Source organism: Takifugu flavidus, chromosome 15 (assembly GCF_003711565.1).
Source record: "Takifugu flavidus isolate HTHZ2018 chromosome 15, ASM371156v2, whole genome shotgun sequence".
Classification (NCBI taxonomy): domain Eukaryota; kingdom Metazoa; phylum Chordata; class Actinopteri; order Tetraodontiformes; family Tetraodontidae; genus Takifugu; species Takifugu flavidus.
The window spans coordinates 1973246-1983871 of record NC_079534.1 but is presented as its reverse complement, the minus strand read 5'-3'; the positions used below and the strand labels follow the sequence as shown (position 1 = coordinate 1983871).

The 10626-nt window shown below is 53.2% G+C and overlaps 2 protein-coding genes across 2 annotated transcripts; one reads left to right on the top strand and one right to left on the bottom strand.

Annotated features, from left to right (window-relative positions):
* The first annotated feature begins 2700 nt into the window (after window positions 1-2700).
* LOC130538460 (neuromedin-U receptor 1-like) lies at window positions 2701-7638 on the top strand. Its single transcript, XM_057056065.1, has 4 exons — window positions 2701-2834; window positions 2971-3722; window positions 4317-4550; window positions 4640-7638. Exons 2-4 carry the CDS (start codon window positions 3035-3037, stop codon window positions 5014-5016), a joined length of 1299 nt encoding a protein of 432 aa, XP_056912045.1. The 5' UTR covers window positions 2701-2834; window positions 2971-3034; the 3' UTR covers window positions 5017-7638.
* Window positions 7639-7783: 145 nt separating this feature from the next.
* cpdp (CPD photolyase) lies at window positions 7784-10608 on the bottom strand. Its single transcript, XM_057056063.1, has 10 exons — window positions 10430-10608; window positions 10001-10320; window positions 9776-9924; window positions 9504-9686; window positions 9253-9411; window positions 8950-9148; window positions 8725-8877; window positions 8526-8647; window positions 8278-8437; window positions 7784-8196 (listed from the first exon to the last, which is right to left on the bottom strand). Exons 1-10 carry the CDS (start codon window positions 10447-10449, stop codon window positions 8033-8035), a joined length of 1629 nt encoding a protein of 542 aa, XP_056912043.1. The 5' UTR covers window positions 10450-10608; the 3' UTR covers window positions 7784-8032.
* Between the last annotated feature and the right edge of the window lie 18 nt (window positions 10609-10626).

The window sequence follows — 10626 nt, the reverse complement described above, 5'->3', positions numbered from 1 at the left end:
GGCAAACTGTGGCAGAAAGATGACCTTTGACCTCCTGGTGATGAGGTCGTGATGAGTGTTTGGGTGTCTGACGAGTGCTCACAGGACGCTGACGACATTTTAGAGCGCTAGCATTAGCACTGCAGGGCTGGTACTTTCGGAATTTCCCGCAATCGGAGGATACGTTTTTGAAACCCTCGGTAACTCGGGCGCGCCTCAGGAAACATGTGGTCCGCTCCCAGCGAGAGCCGAGGCGGGTGAAGACTGGCAGCTAATTGGTGGAGCGCTCCTGCCAGCAGAGAGTTCCAGGGGTGTGATTACTGACTTTGATTTATGGCCTGAACCAGCGTTTCTCTGCTGGATGGGCGATAATCACCCCCGGTTGTCTTGGCTCCCTCGGACTACTTACCGACATGCCCCCCCCCCCCCCCCCACCGAGACCTTCTGAGCTTGACCTCATCGCCCTCAGTTTGCAGAAGAAAGGAAAGAAAAGCAGAGGAGTCCATCTCTGAGGCGTTGGAACCTTTGTCTAATGAGGTCCGGGTGAGTCCTGAGTCAGACGTCAGGAGGAAGCTAACGTGCGCGAGCAGGTTAGCGGCACCAAAAAATGACTCAACTGCCCAGTTTAAAGGCGCCGTCAGTGATGATGAGCGCTTGTGACCCCCCCACACACACGCACGCGCACACACACAGCCCCCGGGAGTGGAGCCTGTCACGTGACTCACGTTTAGGAGGCAGTTGTAGCGGCCACCAGGTCTCAACTGGTTTGTGAAACTGGTTCGACGGTGGGATGGAGCGTTGGCGCCCCCTAGTGCATGTACCCGGAAGTGTAAGAGGTGCTGGGGGGCAACGAACGCGGAAAAGTTGAACTCTGCCGTGCACGCGGGTGATTGTTCCACTTCCACGAGACCGGAAGTGGCGGCTTAACGACCGTTTTCCGGTGTCACGGCTGGTTTTTAAGTGTTTTCCTGCCTTAAATTATTGGGAAAAATGTTTTTGGTTTCGTGAGAACACAAAAGCAAGAACACGGAAACTGCTTAAGGTTGAGATTTTTCCAGGAGGAAAAAGGTTCAGCAACAAAAAACCCAGTGGCACACCAGATTAGTTTGTTTAGCAGACAGAAAAGAAAGCGGAACAATTAAACGAAATGAGCGTTTCTGCACGACGTTTACAGACAGGTGCACCGTTTCAGTGATCGTTTATTTACATCCCGAGTGTCCCAACAACGACGGTAAATATGTATGTAATACCACAAGCGGCCACTGGGGGCAGATCATCTCCTTTAATCCGCCAGAATCCTTTATTATGTGATATACAGTATGTTCATTCCCATAATAAATGATCAAAATTATTTATGTTGGCGGGGGGGGGGCGACGCATGAGCACTGACCCCTGGATCATTTTTTAATAACATTTGATATTAAATTGTTACATCCTCCGAAACACCTGGCGCAGAGTCAAACAGCGTCTGCGGTCAGAATGAAGCTGATTTATGGGAAAGTGACTGTGAAAATAAATGGCTCATCAAATAAAAGCGATGTTCCGCATCCGGCTGCGGTCGTAATTTGTTGTTTGCTCTCCATAATGTGGCGGTGCGTGGCTCGGAGCACGGAGACGCATGAGCACATCGATAAACAATCCCTCTCAGGATTGTTGAAAAGTCAGCGAGAAGAGGAGCACAAAGTTTAAAACTGTGGGAGTGCGTGGAGATCCACCAGTGACGGGATGTCCAGCTGCGTCTGCATCCATAATGGAGCCTGTAATGGAGGCCTGCTGGGCTGACTGGGCCCATTCAGGGGCCGATAGAGGACCGGGGAGGTGGGTTAAAGATTAGAAAGTCAACACAGATGAGTTTGACCTTTATTTTACTCTTGAATCTGGGATTTCAGAAGCAGCCTCGCACTTTTCCCACAAGGTTCTACTTGTAAAATTAATGTTAAAAAAAGCCTCGAGACTGAGCTCACACATCAGGTTTCCATGGATACCCGCTGAACTCATCTGGATCCCGAATTCAGTTCTTGATGTGCATCATGAGCAGGTGGTTTGTCTGTAATCCACCGAAATTAATCTGAGGTGTCAAATATCGTCGGGAATCCAGAATTCGCCTCCATAGTCTGAATTGGACCCAAGTCAGCCTCAAAAATGAATCATTTTGGTCCCAGAAGATGCAAATCTGATCCCCAAACTGCACAATTTAAGTGACAGTGAGCACAGATCCAGACTCCATGCTGTGAATGAGCCTCCAGTTCACAGACGGACGCACAATAAAGCCACAAAACTACGTAGTTACCGTAGTTCCCCTCGCTGAGGGAGGATCGGCGCCACGGGATTAAAAGCCATGATTGAATTAGATGCCAAAGCAGAGGGCGGCAGGGGGAGGAGGGTGGAAGGGTCTCACACACACACACACTGACCACACACACACACACGCTCGGGTAAATATTTCCACATCTGTCTAATTAGGAAGCTCCAGCCCAGCAGGCCTGGAACATGGCAGCAGCACAAGGTGCTAACGACGACAGCTCAGATTAGCCTGAACCTGACAGGTGACAGGTGAGAGGCCAGAACACCTACGAGAACCAGCCGAGAACACTCGTCAACGGATCCCAGGATGGTCCAGCCTTCCAGAGTATGAGGGGGAGAGAGGGAGGGAGGGAGGGAGAGGAGGAGAGAGAGAGCGAGGGAGGGGGGAGGAGAGGGAGGGAGAGGGCGAGAGAGAGAGGAGGAGGGAGCTCCAGCTCTCAAACCCACTAAGCACCGGAGCAGCAGCAGCAGAGGACCTGAGGATGCAGAGAAGCACCCAGAACCTTTTCGCCTCCCTGAACCTCACTGAACTTCTGAAGGGAGCTTCGACGGTTAGTTTGGGGGTGGGGGGAGGGGTGGGGGGTGGGGGGGGGGGGCGGGAGCCTCCTGCTTCCTTCAGGTTCCGAGCAGGAGGCTCCTGTAACTGTGGAGCTCCAACACCTAACGTGTGCTGCCGTTCCTCCGCAGGTTCCTCTATAAATACGGGTCTCCTCTTCTCGTGCCCCCCCCCCCCCCCCCCCCCAGCGCCACCATGGCGGAGGTCAACTGCTCCCTCGCCGCTCTCTCCGGCCGCCCTTCAGAGGCTTTTGACCACGTCGGCTGCCCGGAGGCAGCTCTCATGTGTGGGATGAACGTCTCCCGGCTGCTGGCCGACGCCACCACGCAGGACCTGGACGACATGTGCCTGAGCGAGGAGGCGTACCTGACCAGGTACCGGGGACCCCCCACGTCCCCGGTGTTTGTCCCTGTCTGCGTCACCTACCTGTCCATCTTCCTGGTGGGGGTTCTGGGTAACTCTCTGACCTGCGCAGTCATCGTGCACTACAGGGTGATGCAGACGCCCACCAACTACTACCTGCTGAGCCTGGCCGTGTCCGACCTGCTGGTGCTCCTGCTGGGAATGCCGCTGGAGCTCTACGAGATGTGGCAGAACTACCCCTTCCTGCTCGGGGAGGGGGGCTGCTACTTCAAGACGTTCCTCTTTGAGACCGTGTGCTTCGCCTCCGTCCTGAACGTCACGGCGCTGAGCGTGGAGCGCTACATGGCGGTGGTGCACCCGCTCAAGGTCAAGCACCTGACCACGCGCGCGCACGTCAAAAGGGTCATCTTCGCGCTGTGGCTGCTGTCGATGGCGTGCGCGGTGCCAAACACCAGCGTGCACGGGATCGAGGTGCTGCCCCCGAAGTTTGGGCGGGAGTTTCCTCAGTCTGCGATCTGCTGTACGTACAGTTTTTACCGTTAGCGCCTTCACCTCCAGATGTTACGCAACTCCTTGAAAAGTTCCCCTTCCTTGTTATTTTCCCCTTCCGTGCATTTAAAAACGTTCCTCCTCCTGCGTCTCCTCGTCCGGGGCTGAGGCCCTTCGTGTTTATTCCCGTTTTATCCGGGCGTCGACGTCCTGCAGAGTCAGAGTGGTTCGGTCCCGCTGAGGTGTTTATGTGATGTCGTGAGCTTGTGAATGAATACCACGCCGTTTAATTGGATTTCTCTTCCTTCCTTTGCCCTTCTAAATTGCTTTCGCCGACCAGTATCGGAGCGTGAAGTTGCCTTGTTGCGTTTTAATTGGTGACAAGCAGCAGTGAGATTGGCTGTTAGCTGGAACACGCAACAGCTGCTGTCCAGGAAGGTGAATTAGCTTTATAGCGCTCAGCTACTTCTCCTGTGTGTGAGCATCTATGATCCTCTAAAAAGGTCCAATCTTCTCTCATTTTCATGACTGGAGCTGCCTTTGAGCAAGCGCCCGCGTTCATTAGCATCTCCTGGTTCTATTCCTGCTAGCGTCATGATGCTAACTGACGTTTCTCCTTCCTCAGCTGTGGTCAAGCCCACCTGGGTGTACAACCTGATCATCCTGGTCACCACGGTGGCCTTCTTCCTGCTCCCCATGCTGGTCATCAGCGTTCTCTACCTTCTCATTGGCTTGCGGCTGCACAGCGAGAGGGTGATGACCGAGGTGGACGGCGGGTGCGGCTTTGGACCGGGAGTCCTGACCGCGTCACACAACAAGAAGATGAGCAAACGGAACCTGCAGGTCACCAAAATGCTCTGTAGGTGTCATTTCCCTCCTGTTCTCCGTGTCTCAGGCCAATCTTGCAGCTCTGTCTCTAAGAACAAGTGTCCTCCGCGTCTCCACCAGGCGTCCTGGTCGTGGTCTTCGGCCTCTGCTGGGCCCCGTTTCACCTGGACCGCTTGATGTGGAGCTGCATGGACGTATCCTCCGAGCAGCACCTCAGGGTCTTCGAGCAGGTCCACATCATCTCCGGGGTCTTCTTCTACCTGAGCTCCGCCGTCAACCCCATCCTCTACAACCTGATGTCCACCCGCTTCAGGGAAACCTTCAGCCACATCACCTGTTACTCCAAGCAGCGCATGACGCGCTCCAGCCTGAGCGAGAAGACGCGCAGCACTCTGAGCGAGAAGACGCGCAGCACTCTGAGCGAGAAGACGCGCAGCACTCTGAGCGAGAAGACGCGCAGCACTCTGAGCGAGAAGACGCGCAGCAGCACCAAGTGAAATGAGGTTTTCCCCTCGCCCCTCTGCTAATATTAGCCCACATCTGCCAGTATCATTTAGTCAACGCTAGCCCGATATTGCATGTTTTTTTAAAACAAGAATGTTCAAAGGCCCAGACCAAAAGCTTCTGACCTTTGAGAACCGACACGTTGAACCGATTCACGCCGCACGCAGACGCTCTTTTCAAGCAGCAACAAGAAGCTGGAGCCAATTAGCATGACGCTAGCTTCATCAGCAGCCCATCTGTCGCTTCTGTATTTGTGTCCCGTTGGTTGGTGTTTATGCGCAGTCGTTTGGGATTAGCTCCGTGTTTACTGGGGTCGATGATCCATTATGGAGCCACGGCGGCTCGTCTGACCATGTGATTAGGAATGTGCGTACTGTAAACACGGTACCGTACGATGTTTACGGTACCGTGTCGCAGAACTTTGAGGTCTGATGGATGACGTATTTCTGTACATCTGCACAGACTCAAACGCTTCGTCCGCTGTTTTGGCGACGGGGTCAGTAACCTGGCGGCGAGCCAGGCTGACATGGCAACCACGAGGGCACCAGGTGGTTTGAGGTGACCCGAGCAGGTATCAGGAGAAGCTACAAAAGGGAGAGTTTGGGTCGGCTGGCGGCATCGTTTGCCCTGCCAATGAAACAAGGGGAATTTTGGGATCCATCCCGACATAAATGACATAAATGACGTCTTCGATCCCTTCAGAGACCCCGTTGCTGCAGAGGAAACCCACAGGAGAGGAGCGAGCCCAAACAGAGGGACGTAGAAGGTGTTCTGAGGTGTCACGTGCGTGCTCGTGCACTTATCCCACCGCAGTGGGGTAAAAAAAGAGAGGTGATTAAGGAGAAATATCCTGAGCTTCTATAACAAGGCTGCATTGACACGAACAAGGCGGTCGGTTATTAACGACTGTTGCTTTGCTCCCGGTCGGTTCTGGCTGTCGGGTTCTTGTTCCATCTGCTGAACTGTTCTGAGGTCAGAGTCACGTCGGAGGCCCCCGATGTTTACTTAATGGCAATGATTCCTCCTTCCTCTGGTTAGAACAAAAGCGCCGCGGGCGTTGGGCTTGTTTTCCGGCTCTGGAAAACTGGAACCTCTTCTGCGGAATCCGCGTGTTGCCCCCAAACACTTCCGCTAATTTAGGAGCAACAATGGCTGCCAGGAGGCGCCGAGACCCTTTCGGCTGTTGGCGCGAGGCTCCGGGGAAAAACTCATTAGCAGACGGCGTTTCTGTGGGCGCCGGTGTCGCCCGGGTCAATAACATATTTCAAATGGAATAATGAGCAGCGCGGCGAAGGTCGGTCCGCCGACTCGGGAGCAGAACTCCACTGTTTACATCCCGGCTCTGCAAACAGGCTTGTTTAAAGGTGACATCACCGCGGTATTCAGCGAGGAGCGCGGCGCTTTCGGCCCGAGATTGACGACGCGTCGTCAAGTAGACAGTTTTATTCGTGGAGGTGTCGGACTCCTGATGATGCGAGCCAGGTCACGCCGGCGCCGCAGAATGGAGCAGAATTAATGTGAACGGGGACCAGAGCGCGGGTCGACCTCCTGTGGGCTCCTATGAAAGTGAGGGAAAGTCTGGCGTTGAACGGGTGAGGTGAATTCTGGGAATTCCAAGGCTTTCCTATGATCGCTGATCGGTATAGAATCACCGAAATGGTCCATTTTACGGATTCTCTGGATCCTGTTGGATCATTTGAGCAGGGGTATCAAAGCCAGTCCTCGGGGGTGCATTCTTGCCGGGTCTTCTGGTCTACCAGGTAAACAACTTCCCTACCTGGGCCGCTTTCTGCCAGGGAGGCAGAATCCGGGCCGGTTGCGTCCTTTAGGACTGGGCTTTAGAGCGTGTTGGTCGCCCCCTGGTGGTCAGACGCAGTAAGGACGAACGCCTCCCTCTATTTTAGTGTCACCCGAGTTGTTCAGTGTTCATCTGTTTTAAATTCTACTCACTGATGATGACAAAAAAAACGATGCAGATTTGTTTTTTCTAATTATTTTTGGACGATGACGAAGCAGTTACACAGTGTGTTTGGTGTTTTATGGTCTGGCGCTTGGCTTTAGTGCCACAGCAGGCCATCTGGTTCTGCAGAACCATCGAAACGAGCACGCTGTGCACGGCAGCACAAGGCAATCGGAAGAGAAATAACAAGAATTAAAATGGTTCCCCCCCTGTCCAGTACCAGAGCTGGACAGGTGAGGACAGGTGTTTGGAAATGTCTCCCAGTTGTCCCGAGTTCATGAAAATGTCCAAAAGTCTTTTCCCACTCTGTGACTCTGGAGTATTGAGCAAGATTAACGAGCAGATATTTAATTACCTGAACATGTGAAATAAGAAAGAATCCTCTTTTCTATAGGACTCACCAATTAGCAGAAATCTGTAGTTGCGTAACAATAATAAAACAATGAAAAGGCTCATAAAGCAGAGGAATAAAAGCGTCTCCAGGAGGGTTTATTATTTCCTACTTCTAAATGTGCTGCTAATTAGCTCCAGTGCCACTTTTATGCTTTATTACTTTAGAGATTAGCGACATGGCGCGTGCTTTATAAACCAGAATCTGGACACCAGTTCAGCTGTTGTGGGCGAATGTTGTGACAATTAAACCTCTTTGATCCGATGTTCTTTGATTCCTGGAGCCATTATCGTCTCTTTCCTGGCGAGTCGAGCTAATTAAGTTGGGAACAAGCGTTGTTTTGTTTCACATTAAAATGATGCAACTTATTCTTTCTTTACTTAAAGAGACAAAAAGGCAGATGCAACGCTTCAGATAAAAACCACATTGGGACGTGTTGCTGTGTTCCAGGTTTATGGTAGAAAACAAAATCAAACACACGTGAACATAAAACAGGACTTAAAAAAGAAATAAAGGAAACGACTGCAAACAAACCGAAAAATTGGGCCTGAGCTGGTCGCCAGGCAACAACCCGCCACATTGTTCCGTATAAAACAAACCGACCCGCTCTTAGGAGAACCACGCTAAAACTCCCTGAGGTGTTTGGCTTTGTTCTTTTTTAAAAACACACGTTAAGACGACGTTTAGGGCTGTATTTCTTCTCGAACCCCCTCACGTCAAACTTCCGGAGGCAGCCTTTGTAGTTCATGTAGCGGATCTTCCCGAACACGGGCCTCTCTGCCCAGCCCTGGTCGTGGACCCCGCAGATGGACCACATGCAGCCTACAGGAGGGGGGGGAGAAGGCGTGAGGAGATCAGACACAGGAAACCAGATCAAAGACTCAACCCAATCCCGGTCCTCACCCACGAAGCCGTTGGGGTCCTGACCGTCCAGCTCGAAGCGGTCGTTCAAGTACAGAGAGGTGGAGAGCGCCTCCTCTGGGGAGGAGGTCCACTCCAGGATCTTCTTGGCCCAGTACATCCTCAGGAAACCGTGCATCTTCCCCTCAGTGACCATCTGATACTAACGTGGGCAGAAATGCACATTTGCTGAATATCCCAGCAGGAAATGTGAGTGTTCTGTAGGGAACTCTGGTTCAGGAGCGCGGTACCTGAGCGGCGTTCCAGAGGTGGTCGTGCGTCTGTGCCTCCTCCAGCTGCTTGCGCGTGTAGATGTACGGCCTTTTGTCTTTGGCGTGAGCCTTCAGGGTCTTCCGGGCCCACTCGTGCGCGCCTGGGAACCACCAAAAGCACCAGATGATGAGGTGAACGCCACTGACCCGCGTGTGCTGGGACCAGAACCGCACTGACCCTCCACGCTGTCGTAGTTCTTGTTGTAGAAGCAGAAGTTGTCCGTCAGCTCCCGGCGCACCACCAGCTCCTCGATGAAGGAGGAGACCGCCACGCCCGCCTTCTTCCCGCTGCGCTGGACCTGCAGCGCCACCCGCTGGGCCGACACGTGGCCTGAGGAGACGGAAACAGGAAGCGTTCGCCTCGTTTGCCGGCAGACGAGGAGACTCGAACTCCGGGACTCACCGAATCGGATCCAGGGCGACATCTGGCTGAGCGCTGCCGCGTTCGGGTCGTTGCGTTGGGATCCAAAGAGGTTCAGGCGCTCGTCGATAAACGACTCCAACATTGCCAACCCCGCTCCGGCGCCGGGCTTGGCCCACTCCGTCTCCCCGACCGTGCGGTCGATGCTCAGGGACGACAGCGTTTTCTCCCAGTCTACGGGCTGCGAGGTGAAAGGGCCAAAAGGTCAGGAGGTCACACCCGAGGGGGCTTCACCCGCTTGACTGCAGCGGGATTCCTGGAAAGGTTGCGTAACGGCAGCCTTACTTCGGCGGCTTGTTCAGCGGTGTGGGGATGTTTCTTTATCGGAGGGAAGTCGGTGAGGAACTCTGACAAGTGTTTGTTGATTTTCCCTCTGATCGTTCTGGCAGCGTACTCGAGCTTTGGCGACGCCACCCAGCAGGGAACGATGTTGTGAGCGTCCACCTGCAAAGGAAAACGAGAAGACTTTTAGCGTTTAGGCATCGAGAAACGCAGGAATCTGTCAAAACGAACGTGCAATTTACAAAACCGCTGACCTGTATGAGGGGAATGTCCTTTGGAAACTCCTTCTTGAGATCGTCCAACCACTTCAGCGGCTCTCTTAGGGGGGAGAAATCCGTCACCACGGCCCCCAGGTGGCGCTCTGACACAAAGCCTGGAAGGACCTCCCCCACAGAACCGTGTAGCAGGTGGAACTGGACGTCTAAGGCTTTACATTCCTGTGGCGGAACAGTTGCACCAACAGGTTAAAGGTGGTGATGGGAGCAACCTCCCACGACCGCGTTTCATCTGCACGCTCTTTACGCACCTTTTCTACTTCTTCCAGACCTTTCAGCATGAAGCTGTAATGTCTCAGGGTGGACAGCTCTGATTTTGGGACGTGCAGGCAGACGCAGACGTGCAGAGGCAGCTTCTTCTTCACTGCGAGCTGCTGGGCGTGGATCAGCGCCCAGTTATCTAAAACAGAGAGGAACCTGGCTAGAACGCACAGACGTGAAGTAAACAGGCAAAAGTTGGTCTTTAAAGTGCCGACCTTGCACTCTGTGGTCTCTCAGCATCCAGTACAGGACGCCCTCTGAGCCCTGCTTTATCTTCTTGGCGTCTGATATGAAGCGGAGTCGCTTCTTGTTGAAGGACATCTCCTTGTTTTTCTTCCTCTGCTGCTGGATCGCCCCCTGCAGCCAACCTCCAGCCTTCGCCTGCTTCACCTCTTTAGTGCGGGCCAACTTCTGCCGTTTGGCCGCGGGCTCTCTGGCGGCAGACTTCGCCTTGCGTTTTCTGTCAAACATTGTGCTTCCACAGATGGGTGAGTAACAGCCAGCCACAAACTGCAGGGGAGATCGCGGTGAGCAGCTGCAGGGGAACGTTTGTTTGTTAGGACCGTAAACTAGAAACCAGGCAATGCATCGACATTTTCATTAAAAACACCGTCGCTCGGAGGACAACCTGCACATTAACTTACCTCAAAATGCGATGAAACATATAATCAAAAACAGCTGTTTGAGCGTTTTCAAAGTGAAAACGATTCGACGAAACGTGGAGCCAAGCGACACACGCGCACTTGAACAAAAACGGTCTTTATGCAAGCTCTTACGTAAGGTCGTCTTCGCCTGGTTTTGTAACGTCGTGTTTCACTCAACTGGACTCGATTTCCCACAG

Bases quoted from the DNA above. Each gene is read 5' to 3' on its own strand.
- cpdp (XM_057056063.1), bottom strand. From the start codon at position 10,449: ATGTTTCATCGCATTTTGAG. The intron at 9,687-9,775 runs GTGCGTAAAGAG...GTTCCGCCACAG, and splicing joins GTCTGGAAGAAGTAGAAAAG to GAATGTAAAGCCTTAGACGT. The intron at 8,197-8,277 runs GTGAGGACCGGG...CCCCTCCTGTAG, and splicing joins GGACCCCAACGGCTTCGTGG to GCTGCATGTGGTCCATCTGC.
- LOC130538460 (XM_057056065.1), top strand. From the start codon at position 3,035: ATGGCGGAGGTCAACTGCTCCCTCGCCGCTCTCTCCGGCCGCCCTTCA. The intron at 3,723-4,316 runs GTACGTACAGTT...CTCCTTCCTCAG, and splicing joins TCCTCAGTCTGCGATCTGCT to CTGTGGTCAAGCCCACCTGG. The intron at 4,551-4,639 runs GTAGGTGTCATT...CGTCTCCACCAG, and splicing joins GCAGGTCACCAAAATGCTCT to GCGTCCTGGTCGTGGTCTTC.